General features: G+C 45.2%; 1 protein-coding gene across 18 annotated transcripts in view; it reads right to left on the bottom strand.

The window, feature by feature from the left end:
* Positions 1-26,125, bottom strand: part of MCF2L (MCF.2 cell line derived transforming sequence like) — a 1,277,242-nt gene that overhangs the window by 554,401 nt on the left and 696,716 nt on the right. For all 18 annotated transcript variants that reach the window (XM_086934397.1, XM_086934395.1, XM_086934398.1 and 15 more), the window contains one exon: positions 6,049-6,132. In XM_086934397.1, the coding sequence (XP_086790523.1) occupies positions 6,049-6,132 (84 nt within the window). The remainder of the gene's footprint in view (positions 1-6,048; positions 6,133-26,125) is intronic.

The raw sequence follows: 26,125 nt of genomic DNA, 5'->3' as shown, positions 1-26,125 counted from the left end.
CTGGCAAGTGAGATGTAGATAAACAGTTGTGATCATTTGCTGGTAATGTAAATAAAGGTTTCTATAAGCAAAGGGTTACACCTCCACCGCCGCATGCTATACCTTCCTTAGATTCAGCTTTCAGGATACTGATCACTACACGCCAAACAGTCTTGGGGATCTAAAATGGGACACCCGTGTTGTAAGTGAATTTGATGGCTTTATGATATGTTAACCTTCTGCATCTTTCTGCAGGACTGGGGATCAGCTTCTACTCATTGTCACTTGTGTGGCATTTGATGTATTCATTGGTGCACAAATGGAAAGAAATCCAGGTATTCAAAGAAACCACACCGTGCATATCGGAACTGTGGGTTTAGTCTTTTTCAAATCCTCTTACAATTATATATTGCATGGGATATTTTTGTGAGTGCGTTGAAAGGTAAACGATGGCAATGAAAATGTTTGCGAACAATGCTGGCAAAGCCAACTGGTCTTGCCATTGAGACCTATTAGCTTTCTCAATAATTTTAGTCATCCTGTACATCATCCCAGATGTTGTGCAACATGGCTAAACAGGAAAGAAACCCTGGGGTGCGGCTAGCAACATGATTTTGTAGGTGCACATTCCATGCATGCACCCACCTACAAAACGACATGATGAGTTGAATTGGTAAATGTAAAGAAAAACATGTTTTAAAGCATTTCGTTGAAGAGCAGGTGGGAGGAGGAACAAGGAGGGCAAGGGTGGGGCAACAGAGAGGGTGAAGGGAAGGAAAGCAACCGGTAACAGAGCAGGAGTGTTCATGTGGGGCAGCAACACAGAGGTTGGCGAGAGGGAAACAACATGGAGGGTGGGTGTGTGGCTGATAAACAACAGGTGACAGAAGAGGCATGGCGGTCGATGCACATGGAGGGTGGCGGGCAGAAGCAATATGTAGAGCGAGGTGGGAGGAGAAGCAACATCCAACAAAGAAGGAGGGCGTAGTTGGGGAAAGCAACACAGAGGGTGGAGGGGGGAGGGGGGAGGAAGCATGGGGGCAGTGGTGAGGAGGACAGGCAACGAGTAAGAGAGCAGCCAGGAGCTAGGAAGTGGAGAAGCATATGAGCAAGAAAACAACAGGTAAGGACACAAGAGGAAACGTAACACTGAAGGAAGGGGCGAGAAGAAGCATACAGATGACAGGGAGCAATTATTATTATTATTATATTTAATTTTATAGAGCGCGCAGCTACCCGGAGGTTTCTCGGCGCTAAACCAACAAGGGAGGTGCGCCTGCCGAAATAGTTTATTGATTGAATAACCAAGTTTTTAGATCCCTGCGGAACTTTAGGTAATTAGGTTCAATCCGAAGGGGTAGAGGGAGAGAATTCCACAGGGATGGGGCCAGAAAAGCAAAAGAGCGACCGCCCATTCTGGCTCTCCTAATCCTGGGAATCTGAAGTTTCTGTTGATTGGACGAACGAAGAGTGCGGGAGGGAGAGTACAGATGAATCAAAGATCTCAGATATTGAGGGGCCTTGCCAGTATCAATTCTGTGTATAAAACAGAGTGCCTTAAATTTACAGCGACTATCAATGCAAAGCCAATGAAGGCTACGGCGGGAAGGGAAGGTAGAAGACTTGTAGGGTAGTTTACATAGCAGACGGACTGCCATGTTCTGAACCGTCGGCAATTTACGGATTACCTCTTTGCCCGCCCCCAGAAAAAGAACATTACCATAGTCCAGGCGAGATGTTATTAGCGCCTGGACTACGTTTTTCTGGGTGTCCAAAGGAAGCATCCATGTGATTTTCTTCAACCATTTGAGAATAGTTGTACAAGTGGAAGAGACTCTAACAACATGTTGCCTCATGGACAACTGGTCATCAACATTATAGATTGCAGAGTGAGAAATGCACATGGAGGGAGACAGCTGAAAAACACATGCACTCACGCGGAGTGCTTATCCAAAAAGAAACAAACTGGTGCTTGAAAAGCAAGCTGTGGAAGAACAGAAGCCAGTCAATCAAAAGAGATGGTAAAGAGGCTAGGTTTCATGGTAGAAAGAAACATAAGAAACATAAGATTAAAAAGCTGGGATCCGAATAAGAGGCAGGCATCTTAGAGTGACAAGAAAGCCAGCTAATGCTAAGCAATGGATGTTGTTCCAAGTCCTTGTATGTTCTTGGTTAACCCGCAATATGTACTTCGCAACCAGTCTGGTAGCTCAACCTTAAAATGTTACTTCATATGCTTTTTTGTTCAGAATGTGGGTTACAGTAAAAGAAGACAATACTACCACAGTTGACCAAAAACAAGTCAAACTGTCAAAATAATATAAAAAAGAAAATGTATGGGTTATTATCACCCATGAGTGTGGCTGCCAAGTGACAGGTGTCATGTGTAACGCAACACCCTCAGGCAGTTCTGTCTTTTGTTGACAGATCTTCGCATTCTGGGATATAAAAATCTTAGCATGCCAAATGCTGCTAGCCCAATATTAGGCTCTGGCTGAATGGCAGGCTATGTTACATGTGACATTTGCCACAAAGAGCGCCCTGCCCCTTTAAACAAAACACTCAAAAGAATTAAAAAGAAAGGTTGGAAAGGGCCCTCCCGAATGTCAGGCTTGTGTAGTTTATCCAGGCCCAACAATTTCCAATTTGCAGTCTGGTACCTCGCTGTCATCCCAAAGTGTCGAGGTAACAATAGGGACATCACACCCAAGGTTACTGCCCATCTATACATTACCAAACAAAACCTAATGTGGGAGCATCAACTAGCTCCAGTTAGGTCACATGCTGTATCTCACCTCTTTGTAATCATTTGATCAGTATAATATAACCTGTTTGGTCTTCCTTAGTCGTGCTTGGGAAGATGGCTTCTGCCAGAGCTTTTGAGGAACTATTTCCTTTTATTCCTTATGTCCGCTTATTTTTCTTACTTCTTTCCCTTGCTTTGACCCAATTCTCTCTAGCCATTGTACCCTCTTCAGCACATCATCCTGTGAGCCAATGGTACACATCACGTGCTTCCTGCAGATCAGTTATATATTTATGACACTAGTATGATTTATAGGACTTGGTGCCTTCCAACAATTATAGGCATCTATATGAGAGCAGGTACACTGCAAACATTCAGAGTCACTTCTACGAGAAGCTATTAGCTCTGCCAGCACTCATGGAAATCACTATTTTAAGGTCATACTCTGCAAACATTCATTGGCGCCTTTGTGGACAACACGTACGCCTCTATTACCTATGGGAAGTTGGTACTCCTCCTTCCATCCCACATGTTCTGTGGCATCCGGAGGACTGTAAACTTTCAGAGGCACCCCTATATCAAACTCTTATACTCTCTACACCAATACGAACCTCAGCTTTAAGTTCTTACAGTGCACATATTCAAAGGTAAGTCCATTGCCCTGCATGCCCATGCCCTGGTTAACTCGAGTACGTGCGGTAGCTCCAGTTACCATACATATCCGAATTAGGAGTTATGCCATAAACCCCGGATCATCACAACTTACCTCAGGAAATTTTGGTAGGGAAAACCTACAAAAATTTACTGGAGAAAATGGCTGGCAAGTAACAGGATATATGACTTCTGGTATGGAAATCACCAAAATCTGCATTCTATTATATATTATGCAGGCAAAGCTCAGAAGAGTAACTTTCACACCAGATTCAACACCAGATTAATTTAGAGCACCTTGGTGTCATATTTTATCGGGTGCAATAATTACTGCATCCAACCTCAGGATGCTCTTAATTGAGGTTGATGAACTAACTGTTGGTACCATGTTAACATTCATACACCTGTATTTCTAAGAGAAACCTATATCTTGCCAATATTCACAGAATCTGTATTCAAGCTATATATCATTTTCCATAATAATACATCTTGTAAAGCAGGCTTCCTTTAATGTCCCTTATTCTTGATTTCAAGCTTGGCAGTCAGAGCCAAACAAGACAAAGCCCGAAGGTGATTAGGTAGTGCTCTGAGATTCGGGGGTTCCGAATTACACCAACAGATACTGGGGAAGAGAAGATCTCGCTTTATGGGGATTACATCTTGCTCTATATTACCCACCCAACTATCACGATTCCCGCTTTATTCTAGGTCATGGACCTTTATGGGGCCTACTCGGGTTACTGGCACAAGTCCGTCATATACAGCCTAAGAGCCCAGGCTGCTTGGCCCACTCTCCCTGGGGCCCTACAGATAGCACATACTGGGTTTACATATCTAGGGATTTACCTTACCACAGACAGGAGGATCTTGTACCGGAGAAACATACAACGGGCCATAACCAATTTTGCAGCAGATGCACAGAGATGGAAATCTCTTCCCCTCACAATCCTAGGCTGGGCGACTAGGTTTAAGATGATTACTCTGCCCGGTTTCCTTTACGCCATCCAGAATGAGTACTTCCCCCTCTCACGTCAGACCTTTCGGACGGTGGATGCGGAATTACGTTCTCTTCTATGGCTTGGGAAGCAACCGAGGATTGCATTGACTACATTACACCGCAATCAGTACAATGGGGGGGATCTTGCTGTCTGATATAGAGGCCTATTACTGGGCGGAACATCTAACCCTGGTGAACAAATGGTTACAAGCCACAGTGGACCACCCCACCTATAGGCTGGAAAGAGACACTATGGCGACCCGCATGTGCATGTATTATCTCTATAGGGGACGGGGTAAGGGATGACTTCTACCGGCCACACAAGTCACGCTAGAGGTATGGGACAGAGCGTTGAAGGCCCTGGGGTTGGCTCGCAAACCTACTAAACAGACACCTCTTTGGCACTGTTCCTGTTTAAAAGAAGTCCACAAACTGAAGGGATTTGAGGGGTGGGACAACATAGGCATTTCTACCATAGGGGACATTATGACCAAGGATAAACTTAAAAGTTTTCGTGAGCTGCAGACAGACTTTGGGTTGCACACCTCTCAGTTTTTGAAGTATGTGCAACTTCAACATGCCTGGCAGGCGGAGGGCTCGTTATCCTCCTCGCTGCCGGAGTATGCACCATTAGAGGGATGCCTACTACAGGAACACATACTTACTAAGGCAGTGTCACTGACATATATCGGACATTGAATAATAATGCACCAGACAGGTTGGGGAGACTGAGGGAGTCCTGGGAACTCAACTTTGGTACACTTGAGAACATAGACTGGGAAGCAGCCTTAATGCACCATCGAGAGGTGGCCATCAAATCCTGTATTCGTCTCATTCAATATAAGATACTACACAGAGTCTACTATTTTAGGGCCCGGCTTCACCGTATGAGACTCTAGTGACCCAAATTGTCTAAGATGTGGCCATACACAGGGAGATTTCTATCATACCATCTGGGACTGCTCCGAAATACAGACCTACTGGGAAACGGTGTTAAGAAATTGAGCAAGGTTTTAGAAATTACATTACCACTGGACCCTAAATTCATACTGTTGGGCATTGGGGATGTAGATTTAGGCCACCCGCAGCTCATTTATTACCATGATAGCTCTGGTCGTGGCGAAACGGGACATAGCTTGAACATGGAGAGAGGCAGCATCATCCCAGCTCTGAGAATGGAAGGCGGGAATGGATATGTATATTGCGGCAGAGAGAGGGTCACCTACAAGGTGAGAAGCTGCCTGAGAGAGTTCCGTAGGGTATGAGGCAAATGGAGGGCTTATTATGGACTAGATGGAAGACTGGGCGATGGTTAGCAGGCCTTCAAGGGATTCTTCCTTTGACCCTAGCCGTGACTGCCGGCTCGCCCGTCCTCGAGCGCTCCAGAAGGGGAAGAAACATGAGACACTGCAGAGAAGAACAGTGTATGGGTGGGACTTGCAGGTTCGAGTTGCCTGAAGGGATGACGATGTGGGACTATATGTGATGTGGACTGTATGTTTTGGCCTCTGCACGACTGCAACCGATTGTGATATGTTTTTCTCCGTTTTTTGTTTGGTCCAAAATACAAATAAAAACATTTTTTTTTAAAAAGACAATGCCCGAAGGAGCTTTTTGGGAAAAACATACAATCAGCAGCTTGGAGCATTAGAAGAGATGGACTTTCAGTCCTCACCTGAGAGATAGGCAAACTGCTTCTTCAGCTGATCCTCAATATCCGCAGCACACAGGGGAAAGGCATCCTGCTGCATGATTTCATCTGAAAATTAAACCAACAAGAGGCTGTCAGAAACAAGATATCGGTCCAATCAAACAATAATCTCGAAATACGGCGAGTAAGTGACTAAAACACAAACAAAAAATATATGTGTGGGAGGGTCTAGGGAATAGTATTTATAGACCGACTTTACTCCATACCCCTAATCAAAGACTTGCACCAATACAAGGAGAAGGTCAGTCTGAACATATGACAAAAACACCAATTACTCAAAAAAAAAACGTTCACCAGATGTAGAAAGCTTGCCCAATACTTGGCTAAAAAGAAGAAGTCTCCATCAGCCCACCCATTTGGCGGAACTTCGTCATTTGGAAGACTATGAGAGGAAGGTCAAATGTAGCCAAACGTTGCTCCAAGGCTAACATTGATAGATACCTGACCTAATACTCTCAGTGATTTCAGCCACAGTAGTTGTTGAAGACATGAGACAACTGATGGAGTGCAGTGCGAGGGATAAACAAGTGCAGTTAAAAATGACTATGAGGACAAAAAATTAGTTTATTGGGTATTGTCCAAATGCCATAGGATAAAATAGATCGCCTGACAGTGTGGAACAAATTTACTGTCTCCTGGCGAATAGTGAGGTCGACATGTTTCAGCCGTATAGCTAACTAGCCCGGCTTTCTTCAGGACCTAAAAGTTGCTAAATGCTACTGCAAGGAAAGCAATCCAAACAATGTGAATGTATATAATACTAATTTACACATGAAAAGTTTGAATAGATCAGTGGTTTATTACCACCCTACCAGAAATGATTTCCATGTGTGTGTAGGTGAGAACATAGTCTTCATTCCTAAAACAAAAAAGACTCTGTCATTACCGAGGTCAAACTTATCGTAACAGAGTATAGAGATGAAAAAGTCAAAAAGTCAATGTCTATATTTGGATCGACTATGCCAATTCATTATGTAACTTTACTAAGGCAATTCTTTATTTTTAACGTGTCGACCTCACTATTCGCCAGGAGACAGTAAATTTGTTCCACACTGTCAGGCGATCTATTTCATCCTATGGCATTTGGACAATACCCAATAAACTCATTTTTTGTCCTCATAGTCATTTTTAACTGCACTTGTTTATCACTCACACTGCACTCCATCAGTTGTCTCATGTCTTGAACAACTACTGTGGCTGAAATCACTGAGAGTATTAGGTCAGGTATCTATCAATGTTAGCCTTGGAGCAACGTTTGGCTACATTTGACCTTCCTCTCATAGTCTTCCAAATGAAGAAGTTCCGCCAAATGGGTGGGCTGATGGAGACTTCTTTTTAGCCAAGTATTGGTCAAGCTTTCTACATCTGGTGAACAGGTCTCTTTGAGTAATTGGTGTTTTTGTCATATGTTCAGACTGACCTTCTCCTACTAAAACACAAACACCACAAACTCAGTTGTCTCTTCCATTCTTCAGTGGGTTGTTACTGTTACCCAACTCATCAGTGTTATTTTGAAGCACTTTACTATACTACAACTCTGCATTACATTTACCAGGAAAAGAATGTGTGACTGGCGCACCCAGCTCCACAGCAGGCACTCAGGTGGTTGAAATTGCCCATCATCATAGCCAATTATGTAGCTCTGGGGGCTAAGGCAGCACCCATCATTCAATAAGAACCAGTGTACATGTGACAATTGTTAAGACGCCGTTTGTTTTCTATTTAGAAAATGCAATGGCGACCATAAATAGAGGTGTCAGTTAGTGGCAGCAATCCAATGAATGCTTTGTCTACCCTAAGTAGAGATGGGCAAACCACTTAAAGATTAAGCAAGGCTGGAGCCAGATGCTGGACTTGGGCTCAGCTCATGGTCCGTCCTCTTGGAACCTCAAGTCCAAAATGAGAAGACCGCTCATGAGGCTTTTGCCTGCCACCCTTGCTCTACTCTCATGCAAAAATCTAAAACACTAGCATTAACGTTTTGCCTTGTTTTTTGTTTTGTTTTGTCTGTTGAAAACCTAATAAAAAACCCTTTGAAAAAAAAATTTGAGGTAATAAAGGAGAGACACATAGGTACCAATTTAGTGGCTGATTTTTACAAAGAGAAATCAGAGAACCATGCTTAACCAAACTTGGTAATCTTAGGCAAATATTTTGTTTTGCCAATCCTCCTTTTTAGGTCGAATCCTACCCTACCAGATTGACCAGCTGTCTAGCTGCAAAGACGTATTGAGGACATGCTGAAAGCTTCCCTGTGAATACATTCCATCTATTGCTCACCATCGGCTTGCCATTTTGTTACTCACATTTGCTTGCTTTAGATTGTGTGGCTTTATTTGTTTTGGCTGCCCAGCATGTCTTTGTACACATGAAGCACAGCTTGTTTACCACCAATATTCTTCCTCGAGTGCTCGCATTCTGGGAACTCTTTTTTTCTACTTTGTGAGGCACTCCCGGAGAGTACACATTTATTAGTGGTCACATTTATGCAAGTTCATAGCAATAAACGTGCTGCATTTCTTTGAAATCTCTGCCTGTATATCAATCTTGCATGCCTGTGAGGAAATGTTCTGTCTACAAGCTTGTTTATTTTGACCAGTGCTCTTTACTATTAGCACAACGTATTCTACTTCTTCAATACCACCCCATGCCACAGGTGCTGGAAGTAGGGGAGTTGAGAGCCCCCCTAATAAACATGCTGGAGTTCAGAAGTGAATGAGCAATACACAAGCCTTTAAGTTTTGGTTTTATCTGTCACATTTGCTGTGCAAAGACAGAGGTTCAATGTTAGGCTCTGTCTTCCAGGGAGCTTGGTGTTTACTTTTTTCTGACTGCAAAGTGAGAGCATTTAAGTGACAACCTTGCTCAGTGCTGGGGATGTGAAAGGTAAGGATTTAGGCTTTTATTATTTTCTAGCACACAACAAAATGTAAATGAATTGTGCAAGTATTTCAGAATATATCAGAATTAGGAAAGCACAAATGAAGCATATTTTTCTCTAACTCAGAAGCGTGGAGGAAAATAATATTTTATATGATCAAAACAAATCAATACACTAGGTGATGCCATTTCCACACATTATCATTTGTGTGCTGTATGGTTTCATCCGAAAATCTGTATGTCTGCAATTGTAATGGTCATTTCAATTGAAAATATGTCTGTAACAGCACTGCATTACCACATCATGCATAATCCGCTCTACACCACTACACTATGCAATACTATAATTTACTCTCTGCCACTAAAGGAAGTGAGCCGATTAGGGGCACCCGGGTCTCTCGTGACCACCTCTCAGCCTTCCATACAAATGAAGAGTTGGTCAGACAGTAGGGAATATAAACCAAGTATATTTTATTCAGGTACACTCAAGCGGAGTCCAGTCTGACCAGCCTCCTAGGATTGCCGTAAAGGGACTGACTTCAGCAAGCATAGAGTAACATTATGTACAATTCAGAACTGATGAAGACATGCCCACCATGGAATTTATTTAGGCAGATGCAGCCCTCTGTCTCCCTCTCACTTTCCCTCTGTATCCCTCTCCCTCCCTCTGTTTACCCCGGACTCCCTCCCTCTGTCTCCCTCTGTCTCCCACAGTTTCCCTCTCTCTCTGTCTCCCTCCCTCTGTCTGTCTCCCTCTGTCTGTCTCCCTCCCTCTGTCTCCCTCTATCTGTCTCCCTCTATCTGTCTCCCTCTATCTGTCTCCCTCTATCTGTCTCCCCCATCTGTTTCCCTCCCTCTGTCACCCTCCTCCCTCTGTCACCCTCCTCCCTCTGTCGCCCTCTGTCTCCCTCCTTCACTCCCTCCCTCCCTCTCTGTCTCCCTCCCTCTGTCTCCCTCTCTCTCTGTCTCCAACTCTCTCTGTCTCCCTCCCTCTGTCTCCCTCCCTCTGTCTCCCTCCCTCTGTCTCCCTCCCTCTGTCACCCTCCTCCCTCTGTCACCCTCCTCCCTCTGTTGCCCTCTGTCTCCCTCCATCTCTCCCTCCCTCCCTCTCTGTCTCCCTCTCTCTCTGTCTGTCACCCTCGGTCTCTCTCTCTCTCTGTCTCCCTCCCTCTCTGTCCCTCTCTGACTCCCTCTTTCTCTGTTTCCCTCTCTCTCTCCCTCTCTCTGTCTCCCCTCCCTCTGTCTCTCTTCCTCCCTCTATCTCCCTCTGTCTGTCACCCTCTGTCTGTCATCCTCGGTCACTTCACCCCGCGTGTGTGTCAGCCTGGGCAGAGACAGCTTCCTGGACACACACACAGCTGCACCCCAGTACTGTGCAGGTCTTTAAAAGACCTTTACTTGTTAATGAGGCTTTGTTGTGAATCGCCCGGCCCCCATAGAGTGTCTCGGAGTCCGCGCTGCTGTGGTGGTGTTTGCGGACACTCTTTCAAAGGAATGCCTCTGAATTAGCAGCAGTTATGTGCTAAGTGCCCATTATTACCGGTGTCATCCCACGACACACCCACCATTTGCAGGCAACACAGTATTGTGTCGGGGCACACAGTTTGGAAAGCTCTTCTCTATTCCTTGCCACTCTACTCTACTCTGCCCCACTCTACGCCACAATACTCGACAACCCAGCACTCTACAACACTTCACTCTGTCACTCTATGCCACTCAACTCTAGAATACCTACTCCACTCTACGCTACTTCACTCCACGTCACTGTACTCCATTCCGGTCTCCAAAACTCTACTCCACTCTACACCACTTCACTTTGACACTCTACTCCATGACAATCCCCCCACTCCTTTCTACAGCCCTCTATGTCAGTCTGCTATATGACACTGCATGAAACTCTACTCCACAACACCCCATTCCACTCTACAACAATCTACACAACTCCACTCTTTGACACTCTACACCACTCCACTTTATGCCACTCCACTCTATGACACTCTGCCACTCCACTCTACATCACTCAACTCCACATCACTCTACGTCACTTCACTCCACTATCCTCTATGCCACTAACATTTAGCCATGCTGAACAGTAGCCACGCTATTGTAAAACATAATTAAAACATATTTTATCGTCTCTAACTAAAAGTGTGCTCCCTTAACGATATAGCCATTATATTCTTGTTGCACAGTTTTGGTTTTAGAAATAGATTTCTGGGAGACTGTGTGAAAGGATGCACCACACTGTCAATTTCACAAAGGCTCTCATTATTTCGAAACTAAAGCCCTTCAATTAAACTTTTGGTCCCAAAACGTAAACAGTAACACCAGGGGTGCTGCTAGACCTGAACTTCAGGTTTGGGGGTATGAGGTTGGGTGCTAACAGGTCAACTTGTGTGGCTAACACTTCAAACAATGGGGGGCTATGCTTAGACCCAATGCAATAAAATAGAGCAATCGGTTTTGCCTTTTACACATAATAGTCAAACCCGATACGATTACTTCAAACCAGTTTTAACCAATTTTGGCAATGTGTTAGGCTGCTGACAGATCTTTAATAAGGCGAAAGAGTGATTTTACAACTACAAAGCAGCTTCTACAGATTTCAATACAAAGCTCTTTAGAACTCGTTTTCACAAAGTGAGTCCAAACAATAACCATTGTCATACTTCTCCAAAAATTATTTCTGTGAAATGGCAATGAGCTCATGAAACAGATGTAATTTTATCTTCAGCAAAACGGTCTGCCTGGCTGTTGACTTATGACCAAAGATATCTCATTGGGGCATTGTTTGAGGCGGCACACTAGACAATTCGAATTGTTTTAAATTTTACAATAACAGTTCCCATACTTTTTGTTAAAAGATATTTCCAGAATGTTTAACGCAGACTATGAGTGCCTCTGGTTGAAACGGAAGGGCAGGGGTCTCCTCGCTAGGGTGTCTACTACCTGAAAGAAATGTTCATAAATGCAATTGGTTAATCAGCAAATGTAAAGACAGCAGTTTATGGCTTTCATTGATGGAGTCCTTTGAGGTTTCATGGTGACTAAAATGTATTCTTTTTGACCGCATAATAGTAGATGGTACTAGTACTATGTTAGAATATCTTATTATGTGTCAGGAAGGTACTTTGCGTAGACTAGTGTGCGCCAGTGCCTGTCGAGCGGTTCAACTGTGTACACAATGCTTGCCCCTGAACTGCTGTGAGCATAATGACTTCCTACCAGTATAGAACTCTTGCCAAAAACATATGTAGCATGGTCACTTTGCTCATCAGCTACTGTGCCACAGAATAATTGCTTTTGGGTTACTGTGCACAGGCCCCCTGCCTACGATGCCTGCCATTGAGATACCAGGCACACATGCCTGTGCGTCAGTCAGTGCGTCAGAGAATGTTTACCTATCATTTACTCTAGCTCCTACCATGCTTCCAAATCAAATTCAAATATGCATGCATCTCTTACAAACTGTTACACCCAAAGTTCGTGCACACAGCACCAACAAACGGGCAGCATGGGCAACCACAAACTAACACGCACCATCAGAGCCATACCACTATCCATTCCAAGCGACAAACTGACACGCTGAAGGAGGGCCTTCTGAAGAACAGTGGTTGCTCTCAGCCCACATCCAGACCATGACCAACCTTCTATCTGCTTTGTGAACGAAACAGGGGGCATCTGTTTAAACCGACATCTTGCACCACCCAGTCACTCACACCTCCACGACCATGACTGCGAGTACCATGGACTGCTGGCTTTAGCTTTGATAGAATTCACTTTTCGATACCCTAACTACCCATTGATGATGTGTGAGTTAGCATCATATGGCTAACTGATGAAGTTCGTATATGCACCCATGCAGAATTATTTTACTTGCTCCTTACTTATATTCAAATGTACGTGTGACCATATTAGTTTCTTAGCTTAGCCTGTGTGCCACCATTTTGTGTATCCCTCTGTGCCTGCGGGCCCTGCTCGCTCATATGCCCCTCCCGCAGGAATACAGAAATTCACTAAGACAGCAGTTTTCGTTTCTCGGCTTGCTGTGGCCGAAAGTAACAAGTCTCTTTATCAGTAATGTTCTCATGCCCAGAGACGCCGAAGCCTAGCTCCATGGCCTTGAGTAGAGATAGCGATGTATCCTTTGCAGGTGCAGATGCCTGCTGTATGATGGCATTGTTCATTGCTCCGAGTTTCGGGGATTTTCCATTAGGGGCGTACTCTTACTACTTGTTTTGCATTATAATGTATTGCTGTGATGCAGAGAGTCAGTCCTCTCGTTCGCACTCCTAGGAGTGAGGTCGGACAGGGCCCTCTCATATATGAGTGTTGTTTGGCCTAATAAAGACTTTTATTCATTCTTCTCCACTGTCCGGCTGACTTCCTATATAGTGACTATAGGCGAGTGCGGTAAGTCACTCGGGTGAATTTGAGCCACGCTTATCAGATGGCGCCCGAATAGGGACCCCGCGATAAGGATCTTTCTCACCCGTAAGTGGGTAGCAGAAGACCGGGGACCCGCTGGTCGGCACGGTGGGCCCGGGTACCCATCTGATGCCGAGCTTGGTTCTCGCAGCGCTGCCCCACCCTGCTGATCGGGAGAGGTCCCGGTTCGGATCTTACGCCGGGGTCCAGAAGGCGGAACTTGAAGCTGACCGTGTTGGTCCTGGCAGCCGGAGGTGGAGAACGGTAGAGGTCGGTGCCGCCTACGGAAGGTGAGTGGTCCACCTGTGATTGTTTCAGGAACTGGAGTGTTCCGGGAGACTAGGGTGTCTCCAGTGGTTTGAGGAGCCGGTGTGCTCCTGGGGCTAGTGTGCTCCGGGGAACTCAGAGTGCGAGCAGGCACTCTGACAGACTTGACGGGGTTGGGGGAAATTTCTAGATGTACTGTTTGTAGAGATCCGACCGGGTGGTACTGTGGTGAAGGCGTGGCTCATTGCGGGTGGACTCCGGTGCTTGCCCTGAACTCCTAGAGTGGCGGTTCAGTGGAGGTGAGTCCTGGGTCACCCGTGGTAAAGTGCGCAGTGATCCGTAGTGCCGCGCGGGGAGCGGATTTGTTTCCCCATCCTCAGAACAGTTAGTGTACTGTTCGGTCTGCGGTAGAGTCCAGGTTCCCCAGGACTTGGTCGACGGGCCTTGTCCCATTTGGTAACACGTGTTTGGAGGTATTATAAATGTGCGTGTGTGGTTTCCTAATGTATGTTTGTATGTGTGTACGAACGAGCTCGAGCTAGCGACTCAAGGTAACGTAGTCTGTGGAGAAGTGTTTCTTTCACACTGAAGTAAAGATGCCGTGTTTTAGTAAGTTACGATGTTTTGGATGTTGTTGTCGACCCTCAGATACTAGACTGGCCGAGAGCCAACCTGCACCCCCTGAAGGCACTCCGAGCTTTGATATGTATGTCAAGCATGGATTGGTCCCGATTTTGTTTGGTACTCTGTGGCACCGGTACACTGCCGATAATGTGGATTTACAGTGGCCTTTAACGGGTTCTTTCGATGAAGCCAAATTGGATTATTTGCAAGACAAATTGTTTGCTAGGCGTAGCCGTCAGAGTATGTTTGATTCTTTGCGAGTGTGGCAGAAAGAGGCCAGGAAACGCAAACTGAGAGACGAGAAAGAGGAGTATAAAAAGTCCACCCAGACTATGGCGCAGAAGGCGAGAGAGCAGGTTGGAAACGAGAATGCGCTGCGTATGGAGCGCTCAGATAGACTTTGTAGGTTGAAAGAAAATAAAAGTTATGTAGTGCGAGAGGACGACCTAGATGAGATGGAAGACATTTTGAATACCCGACCCCCTCCCCCTTATGCCCCACAACCCTTGTATCCCTCCTTGCCAGTTCCAGCCCCCAATAGTGGAGTTCCGGGCCCTTCAGCAAGTGCCCCCCAACAACCCTCGCCCTCGACACCCCTTGTTTCATTACTCCAGACCACTTCACCCGCACCCTCCCAATTTTCTTTAGCACTCCCTACTGTTTCAGCTAGTACCACCCCCAGTCAGGAGATGCTAACGCCGAGTCGAGGCGCAGGTAGCGGATTATTCTCGCAGGTACGGAAGTTGCTTACACGTTCTACGGTTGGTTTAGATGAGAAGAGTATGGTGGCTAATCAGGCATGTCAGTGGGCCAGGAATAATATTTATTCATTTGAAGATATTTGGTCCACTATGAAGGATTTTGAGCCCTTGATGCAACAGCACGCTTTGTGGCATATGTCAAATGTACTGATACCGCTATGGGAACAGGGGTATGGAGGTGTGGCTCCAGCTGTGTTGCGAGACATACTGGCCGGAGCCTATAGAACGAATACCGGGGTAAAAGAAGTGATGAGTAGTCTACGTGCCCTATTACAATACAGAAATGAACTACCCTCTACGGGCATGCCCCATTTCCCAGGTCTACATCCTATGCGCGAGGTGCACCCTATCTTTCATCCCGAGATCCCCGAGGTGGTAGATCCTGTCACAAGGGCTGTCACTAGGGACAGGATAGATGCGCATTTCCAGGAGCAGTGGGTGTATACGCCGTGGAAGAGAAGTGAGGTACTATCATTGAAGGCTCAGCTACCAGATTCTAGAAAGAACCCGACTGCCTACTATAAAGAGCTAACGGAAGCCGCGTCTTCCACTGTAATGACTTTAGCTGATGTTGAGTTGTTTTTCGGGCTTTTGGTCCCAGTTGATGTGTGGCGGCAAGTAAAAGGCACTGACCATGCGGAGGAGTTAGGAGGTACGTGGCAGGAGTTGCAGGACTGGGATAAGGAGCGTAAGCCAGGGGAGAAGCCGAAGGCTGAGATTTTAGCTTTACCAGGGCGCATAATAAAATATATGCATTCCCTCGTTCCCCCGAAAAAGGTAGATTGGGACAAGTTGACGGCTTGTAAGCAGAAAAAGGATGAGGCAGTCTCGGACTTCTTTACGAGGTTTGAGGAAACGTTCATAGATTTTAGTGGGCAAGATGTGTCACAAGATGGCGGGTTACGGCTTTTTGTTAATAGGTTTGCCATGAACTTATTGCCTGAAATTTCAGCAAGACTGCAAGCGTCGGAGAGCACGTGGACAACGTCCTCTCCTTCGGGTATTCTCAGCATGGCACAGTATTATGAACACAGAGAAAATGAAAGTAAGGATAAACAGGAAAAGAAGGCTAAGGATCTAAAAACAAGAGTTTTGTTGCAGCAAGTGGCTAGAGGCAGAGGAAGGGGTGTAGCGCCGAGTCGAGGGGGCGGCTTTGGGAGAGGTGAGAGTAGGGAAAGGCTGGGGCCGAATCAGTGCGCGAAGTGTAAGCAGGAGGGGCATTGGTGGAGGGACTGCCCACTGTTTCAGTCGAATGCTGGTCCAGGACGAGGACGAGGGAGAGGTGGTGATTTTGGGAGACAGGCTGCACGATCAGAAGGAGGCGGGAGACCGGGAGGAAATTACTTTGACAATGGTACAGACAGACAACAGTTGCAGAGGGGTGGTGGTCAGTACTATAACGATGATTACTCAGTGGACGATTTGACAGGGTTCTCCCACAACTAGGACAGCGTAGGACAGAGCATGGGACCAGTACTTATGGAAGTTGATCAGAGGGGACCCTATGTCGAAGCAGACTTATTGGGGTCTCAACAAAAATTTCTAGTGGATACGGGTGCAATGAAAAGTTCAGTGGCTCGTTCTCGGGTCCCAGGGGCGGCTCTGTCTGGCAAAAATAACATCTCTGTGGGTTTCGCAGGAACTCCGGTGATTAGCCCCATTTCTAAACCTCTCACGTTAACGATTGGCCCTTTCACTGTTGATTCACCGTTTCTATTGACATCAAATTGTGGGGAAAATTTGCTGGGCTTAGATTTATTGAAAAGGTTGCACGCCACCATCTATTGTTCCCCGGATGGCGTGTACCTCACTTTGGGCCCGAACGTCGCCCGCCCATTGCAGTGTTTTTCGAAAGATGACCCATTACCACCTGAATTTCAAGGCATACCCGACAGCTTGTGGGCTGTCAATGATACAGATGTAGGTAAAATGGATATTGCCCCGGTGACAATAAGAGTGAAGGTGGGAGCGAAATTACCCAGGGTTCCCCAGTACAGGATTCCTAGGGAGGGAGAGAAGGCCCTGTTACAAATAATACAAGATTTAATACGGTCCGGTGTAGTGGAAGAGACTGATTCGAACATATGTAACAGCCCTATTTTACCCATCCTCAAAAGACGATCACCTGAAGCTACTGATAATACTCCTGATGTTTATAGATTTGTGATTGATTTGCGACACGTAAATAGAGTAGTGGAGCCACAGTACCCGGTGGTCTCGGACATCACTACAATATTGACAATGATACCCCCCTCTGCGAAATATTTCTCTGTCCTAGATTTGAAAAATGCTTTCTTCAGTATTCCAGTACATGTGGACAGCCATTATCTCTTCGGATTCTCATTGGCTGGCCGAAGCTTCCGCTTTAAGAGAATTCCTCAGGGGTACACTGAGAGTCCGAGCATATATAGTCAAGCATTGAAGGCACAATTGGATGAACTGGAACTTCCACCTGGCAACGTCATGTTGCAATATGTGGATGATATCCTAATAGCATCGGACGACGAGCAGGGTTGTCGGAATGCTACTGTGAAATTACTCCACCATTTGGCTAAAAGAGGGCATAAAGTGTCCCTTCCAAAATTTCAATACTGTCGAACGGAGGTAACCTACCTCGGTCACCTCCTTTCGAAAGTGGGGAGGAGATTGACGCCAGAGCGCATAAAAGCTATTAATAACATGAAGGTACCTAACACGCAGCGAGAGGTGCGCGCGTTCTTGGGCATAACATCGTATTGTCGCCAGTGGATACCTAACTATGCGTTACTAACAAAACCCCTATTGTATCTGACTACCAAGGAAGTGCGCGAACCCCTACCCTGGACCCCCGCATGTCAAGAAGCGTTTGAGTCATTAAAAACGGCTTTATGTTCTGCGCCTGTTCTTGGAACACCTGATTACCAGAAGCCTTTTGTTCTTTACGTACATGAGGCGGAAGGTTGCGCGTTGTCTGTTTTAACTCAGTGTTACGGGGGGAAACAGAGACCTTGCGCTTACTTCTCTGCAATGCTTGACAATGTGGCAAGAGCGCTGCCGAGTTGTCTGAGAGCCACGGCGGCTGCTGCGGTCTCCATAAGACAATCGGCAGGGCTCGTATTGGGATCAGATCTCACGGTCATGGTACCGCATGCTGTGGACATTTTGTTGAACAGGACACAGACGCAGCACTTAACTAGTGCTCGTCTTACGGGTTATGAGATGACTCTTTTTGCACCTCATGTTACGATCAAAAGGTGCGCAACACTGAATCCGGCCACATTGTTACCTATCCCCACAGATACAAAAGACGATGACATACATGACTGTCTGTTTAAGACTGAAGAAGAGACGAAGGGGAGGGTGGATCTGACAGACAGGCCCTTGGACGAACCAGACGGGGAGTTGTATGTGGATGGGTCCTGTTTTAAATTGCCAGACGGTACATCGACAGCAGCATATGCAATAACAACATTACAGACAGTAGTGGAGACTTCTAGGGTACCTTACAATTCTGCCCAAGCTGCTGAGATTATAGCCCTACTGAGAACATGTGAATTGAGTGAGGGACTAGACGTGAACATTTATACTGACAGCCAATACGCCTTTGGCGTGGCTCATAATTATGGGCGACTTTGGGCAGAACGGGGATTTCTGACTTCTCACGGACAACGCATACAACATGGCCCACTGATATTACGACTGCTGGCAGCATTGACACTACCCAAAAGACTGGCTGTGATAAAATGTAGCGCACACAAGACAATAGTGGATGATGTAGGACGAGGCAATGCCTTCGCCGATGAAACAGCAAAAGAGACTGCTAGAGAAAAATTACCACGAATGTTTGTGGCAGGACCAGCTAGATGGGTCCCAGATATCCATATGTTTTCAGACACTGTACAGAGTGTAAAGAACATACAGGGAAAAGTGACAGAAGATGAATTGAGGGCATGGAAGGATGGGCAGGGACGATTGGATGCGGATGAATGTTGGACAGATGTGACCGATAAGAGACGATGGTTACTCCCGAATGCATATGTTCTTCCAGTAGTGACGATGGCGCATGGGCCTGCGCATGTTAGTGCAAAGGGCATTTGTAAATTGTTAGACCCAGTGTGGAGCAATAAGAATATCTCTAAAGTGGCCATTCATTTGGTTCGACAGTGCATGGTATGTTTGAGGCATAATCCTGGTAAGGGTACCCCTGTCCCAACGGGAAACTTTGCACCTCCTTCATTCCCTTTTGAGGTGATTCAGATGGATTACATTGAAATGGAAAGGGTCAACAACTTGAAATATGTCCTTGTAGTCGTATGCGCCTTTAGTAGGTGGGTGGAAGCGTACGCAACGAAAGATTGCACGGCCATTTCTACTGCAAAAATGTTGATAAAGGAGTATTTTTCTCGCTTTGGATTACCTAGGGTGATCTGGAGTGATAATGGTACCTCCTTTAATGCAGAACTAGTCAAGCAAATATGCAAAGGCTTACAGATTTCCCAGAAATTTCATTCAGCTTTACACCCTCAGGCAGCAGGACTCGTGGAGCGATTTAACGGTACGCTCAAATTGAAAATGGCCAAAATATGTGAGAGTACAGGTCTCCGTTGGCCAGATGCCCTTCCCTTAGCCTTGCTTTCCACGAGAGTAACAGTGAACTCAAAAACGGGTGTCTCCCCCCATGAAGTGGTATTCGGCCGCCCGGCCAATATCTGGGGAGTGCCCAGGCCTAAATGTTTTTCCGAAATACCATACCCTTTGTTGACAGACTATCTGTATGCTTTGACTAAAGATCTTCGTTCTATTCATCAGCAGGTAGCAGACACTCTGAAGCCGTTGCCGGAGGGGCCAGGACACTCCATCAACCCAGGGGACTGGGTTGTCGTCCGAAGATATCAGCGGAAGTCCTGTCTGGAGCCGAGGTGGTCGGAGCCACGCCAGGTACTACTCACTACGCGTACGGCGCTTCGGGTGGAAGGCAGGAAGGCGTGGACCCACGCCTCACATGTGAAGAGGGTCCCGCTCCCGTTGCCCTATGACCAGTGGGTAAAGGACGGCATTGCTGACGAAGAGCATGAGAATATCCCAAGGTATGCTCCTTTCTCGGATGCTTCACTGATTGGAGAAGAGCGAAGCGGAATAGAGAATTCAGTGAGCTCTACTACTCCTGTTGGTACTAGTGAAGAGACACCAGAGAGTTCAGCATCTGTCACAGATACACCTGCTTTGTTCACTGATCCCGAAGTGCCAGGGAGCACTCGATACAATTTGAGGCCCCGAAGAAAATAAGTAACAGTGTTGAAAAATGATGGACTAAACACTGGAAGAAGGGCTTAGTGAACTTTCTGAATACGAAGATTTAGTGGTAGGGATGGACTTGTAAGAGCCCTGGTGTTTAGCCGAAGATTGTATGTTATGAGACTATAGAGTGGTGCGGGGCCCGAATTAAGTGCTCTCTTGTTTTCAATTGTTGAACAGCGACGTTGGAATAAGGTATGGACGGTAAAAGCCTGCCTGTGAGGCTTTGAAGGACACAGGGAGAAGATCCCTTTTTAAGGGTTGAAGAACCCCTCTGGCCGGTTGAGGATTGTCTGGGACTATTTTTATTAGTAGAAGTGTTTTTTTCATTTTTTGTGTTTTTTGGTATATTTTGAACGTTCTTGAGAATGTATCCTTTTGGACGCCCCATTCCTGATGAGGAGCAGCCCTTTGCGGCTCCCGCGAGACCTGTGCCTGATTCTCCCTGGTTGGCCCTTCCCCGAAAAGGAAAGATAGTGGTCATCATTATTATTCTGATTGCTTTTATAGTGACTCTTGGAATATTGTTTTTCCTGGATAAAGCTTACCCCGTTCATGTGTTTGCACCCACACCCACTGCCGTTCCTGAACATAATATGATTACTGTTGATTATGGTGAAAGAATGTTGAGAAAAGGCTATAAAGAAAATGTTTTTATTAAGACTTTGCACCATGCACACGCCACTACCAACTTGACAGATTGTTGGGTTTGTGGGCTTTTGCCTTCTGCTGCCTATAAGAAAGATAGATTCCTTGCCCTCCCTTTGACGCCTGTGAATAGTTGTGTGGGGTGGTATACTCTCATAGGTCTTGTTAAATATTTCCAGCAGCCAGATTCCCTGACTCCTCGACTGCAGAATAGGGGGTGGACAATGACAATGCGAGTACGCCCTCTACTTCCATCTTCCCTTGGACGAATATATACTGACGGACGTTTTGACCAGAAATTTATAGAGACATGTGAGAAAAAGTTGGGCCGGTTTCTGATACCAAATGATACTGACAAAGTTAGGGAAAGTTTCATGAAATTGAATGCCTCTCTGTCTTACAGACACCCCCCGAAGGGTAACGATAGTGCCAAGTCTTTAATACCCCTGGCTGTGGTAGGTCCTTCTCCATATTTCTGTATAGAGGGAAGGGGTCCCATCAAAGTGGGTAATAGTTCCTGTAATGTGACAGCATCGATACGTTTGCCTCTCAGCCCCTCTTTGGTTGCCCCACCCAGTATATATTTTGTGTGCAGAGATAATGGATACTTATGGTTGCCCGAGGGTTGGGGTGGGGTGTGTTGCCTAGCCTACATGATTCCTCCTGTATATGTGGCCCCTTCTGATTATCACAGAACTCATCGTCGATTCCCCAGTCCACAAGAGCAGCGTAAAAGGAGGGAGCTTCAGGTAGATGACGTTGATCAGACAGACACCTCGTACCAACAATGGACTGATTTTTCTAAGGGTTTGTTGCCTTTCTGGGGTCCGATATTTAACAGCAGGGCTATTAGGCGACTGTCCAGGGTGATGGAAAAAGTAGTTCTCACTGAAGCTGACATTACGACTAACATATCTGTCGAGATTCAGGCTATGAGATTATTTACGATCCAGAACAGGATGGTGCTTGACGTCATACTGGCTGATAGGGGCGGGGCCTGTCGCGTCATCGGGACGTCTTGTTGCGTTTATATACCTGACTCAGCCCCGACTGTTAACTTGGCAGTACAGAAATTACATAGATTAGCGACTGAACTACATCAGGATAATGGGACATGGTCCTTACAGGGGTGGCTCTGGGGTGCTTTCTCTTCCTGGGGTTGGAAAATATTGATGGGTTTGGTTGGTGTAGCAAGTGCAATTTTGACTTGCTGCCTTTGTGTATATTGCCTCCCTCCATGTTGCTCAATGTGTGCTACGAATTTACGTCCGAAGAAGAAGTTATCTGGTCAATATACAACTTCTATGATTACTGAAATTCCTGCTGGCTCATATGCCCCTCCCGCAGGAATACAGAAATTCACTAAGACAGCAGTTTTCGTTTCTCGGCTTGCTGTGGCCGAAAGTAACAAGTCTCTTTATCAGTAATGTTCTCATGCCCAGAGACGCCGAAGCCTAGCTCCATGGCCTTGAGTAGAGATAGCGATGTATCCTTTGCAGGTGCAGATGCCTGCTGTATGATGGCATTGTTCATTGCTCCGAGTTTCGGGGATTTTCCATTAGGGGCGTACTCTTACTACTTGTTTTGCATTATAATGTATTGCTGTGATGCAGAGAGTCAGTCCTCTCGTTCGCACTCCTAGGAGTGAGGTCGGACAGGGCCCTCTCATATATGAGTGTTGTTTGGCCTAATAAAGACTTTTATTCATTCTTCTCCACTGTCCGGCTGACTTCCTATATAGTGACTATAGGCGAGTGCGGTAAGTCACTCGGGTGGATTTGAGCCACGCTTATCAGCTTTCAGCTGCCACACTCTGCACTGCCCGTACACCTCCAGAGCACCATAACCTCATTCTGCTGCCTTCTTCTCTGCCTAATGCGTTCACCGTTCACAAGCTGGGTGGTGCTACATAGTTACTGAACGTAGTAGTAACAATTAAAAACAAATTAACCTAAAGCACTTTAGTACAATACAACCGACAGAACTATGTGATACAATTGCTTGCAACATAAAACTCTGTTTTCTACCGTCCAGTGAGTAAACCTGTTTGATGAATGCTAATGGATTGTTATACCATGAGATTCCCAGGTTAAATTACAGAGAGAAGGCCAGCACAGGTAATACGAAGACACGTCAAATTAATGCTGCAGAGTGTGTAGTTGTCTACCAACAGCATAAATATGGATGACAATTCACGTACTATGGAGTCACATGATTATGATGTGTCCATGGCCTATAAAGAAATCAGGATGCAGCATTTTAGGCTTACCTCATGATTTATCTGTATGACATGTTTACTTCTGAACCGGAATATTATTACGTTTGGCTCCCTAGAACTAAATTACTGGTAACTTAGGCCTAACTACAAGCCTTATGCCATTTGTGGATTTTAATGTGGTATGTATTCATTAGGCTTCGACAGAGGGCATTACTTGTGGACCAAGAATTTTGAAACGACTTAGTCCCATCCATAACCCCAAAAAATTATGTCAGAGCCCCGATTGGAGAGGAAAGCACATGAACAGAAAGGAACGCCTAATTCCTATGACATATCAATCGACCTCACACAACTATCCCAAAACACGTTAAATGAGAGATGCTAAACTACAGAGACAACTTTGCAAACATAGCTCTCTAAAAAGGCATAGTGATTTGGTGTTCACAAGCCCAAACCACACAGTACATCATTTATTTCAACTCACATCTGTTTTTATAATAAATCAGTAGACCTAAAACATTTTGGGACAATCGGATGAACACAGAATCACAGCGAACAGGTAAACAAATACGTCCAAGTATAGCTGGTGGTGATGGGAAGTGTGGGCAACGAAGCTTAGCTATGGGTTTAGGCCGCAACCTGGCCCTTCCACGGTTGTGCAATATTTGTTGGAGAAAAATCAAGCACTCCACTCGTCACCCTCTAAAGACAGGTACAACACTATTAACTATGTGAAGATGAAATCAACTGTATGCAAGTTCTCTATAGAGGAAGTAAAGTGGAGTGCCAACACTAAACAAGACTCCATGAATAATTTAAATATTGGTATATGTCTTGGCCTTTTTCAACAATTGTACAACTTCATAATGTATCATTTTTATTAATGTTCTCATCAGGCCAGCTCTCTACAGATCTTAGAGCACATTTTCCAGGTGCTAAACTGTTTTCCAGTTATAAGATGTGTGATAGGTCTACTTCTGTAGCATTACACACCATGTAAAATGCACTCTTCTGTAGTAATACCACTTGCCAATTTGCCAGTCCAACCTAAACACAATGAATGCTTTTAAAGAACTGGGTTGGTTTTTGCCGTGTAATCCATTTAAAAATTTCAGGCCGGGGGCGGGGGGGGGGGGGGCAGGTGGGGGGGATGGCTGGCTTGAATGGAGAGGAAAATGGTGGCATAACATGACACTACATCTCATGCTGGCACTATTCACTGTCATGACGGCACCAAAAGTAGACCCATCTCTAAAAACAGGACACCTTCGTAAGGGACAACCGGCTGACGAAGTATTGAAATGAGGAGAAACCCCTAAAATGATGTCTACGGAGAACCGGACTCAAGACACAGAGAAGCAATCCTTATCCCGATTGAGATGCTACGGAGATTTCCCCGTGGATCATCTCCAAGGCGATTGTGCAACCAGTGAGTGTGATGTGACTAATTTCGTATAAGTACTATCTGACTTATTATAAATGCACCATGCTCTGCACTTCCATCTATCGAACCTAATCTAAGATGACAGCTGCGATGTTCTTCTCAGTAATATGCACTCCATTAATTGCCAGAATTGTTACAAGCAAGAATTTCTGAACTGCTACATCTGCCTTATGATATAAATATATGATTATATATTGATAAAAACTGAGTATAAGACCACTAATAGCATTACTAATTCCAGTATATAAATAGCTTCAACAAGCGCTGGTAGTAGAGCCCACCCAAGATGGCGACTATATAAGTATCGAACCTCTAAGCCAGATTCTGCATTCAGATCCTCCAGATAAAAATACGGCATCAGAGCCTGAACCTGCAGCAGATATGCTACTAAACTCGAACATCATATTTTACACTACGTTACTGTGATTATATGGATTCTGGCTTAATATCAAATATGGCACACAAAGAGATTAAGTCTAGTTTCAAATGAAACAGAACATCCCAAGCCGGACTCTCCAATAAAGGGAAAAATGAATATGGACCTGCACAATGGACACAATTCTTAAAAAGCCGTCTGAAGTCCATAAACTTGCAAAGTCTACAAAAAGTAATACAGATTTACTGCAAGTAGAAAACTTAGCAATTCAAACAGACATGAAACACCTAAATGGCAAACTGGCAGATGCAGAAAATACAATTAGGTGTCTTGGGGACTTAGAACAGAGACAAAGATTTTTCTCTAATACCAACAAAACCCTACATCTACATAAAGAGTTGGCCGAATTAGGAGGCAGAAATTGTTGTGGTGACCTAAGAATATTCGGACTGCCATCAGGCTTCTGCAATAAACTCCTTGAGAGATGGGCCAACATCATCTTCATCAAAGACCTGGAAATGGAGAGAGTACATAGAGTTTCCTCTCAAAGGCTAATGGACAAAAGGAACTCAAGACCAATCATTTCCAAACCTTTTGAATTACACAAGGAGAAATAACCGTATAATGTAGAATGGTTCCAAAATATTCCTTTCACAAGACTATTCAAAATCAACGTTGGACACTGGGAAAAGTTTCTTAGCTCTCAGACCTAAACTTAAAAGCATGAATATCCCTTTCTCTTCTGTGAAATTCAGAACAACGGTTCATGGAAGACCAAAGATATTTGAGGTTCATTGCAAACGGACCAAAATCCTTGAAAACAAAAGTGACTGTGAAATGGACAACTTATCCTTTAAAGCTAAGAAGTAACATATTTTACCATGTTCTATAATATGCTGACAATAACATAGATTCGATTTACATCACCACTGCTTATCAACAATATTGGTGCTTAAAAAACATGTAGCTCAGTTCCTGCACCTTGCCCAAAATGGATTTCTAATCAGGCCAACTTATTTGACACACTCTGTGCTGGTCTAGACACACTTGCCTTACTAATATTGTAGTTTTTGATGAGCAGATACAATGTCAGGGTATTACCCAGATATTTACATTACACT

This window comes from Lissotriton vulgaris, chromosome 8, assembly GCF_964263255.1.
Source record: "Lissotriton vulgaris chromosome 8, aLisVul1.2, whole genome shotgun sequence".
Classification (NCBI taxonomy): domain Eukaryota; kingdom Metazoa; phylum Chordata; class Amphibia; order Caudata; family Salamandridae; genus Lissotriton; species Lissotriton vulgaris.
This window is presented reverse-complemented; position numbering and strand designations above follow the sequence as displayed.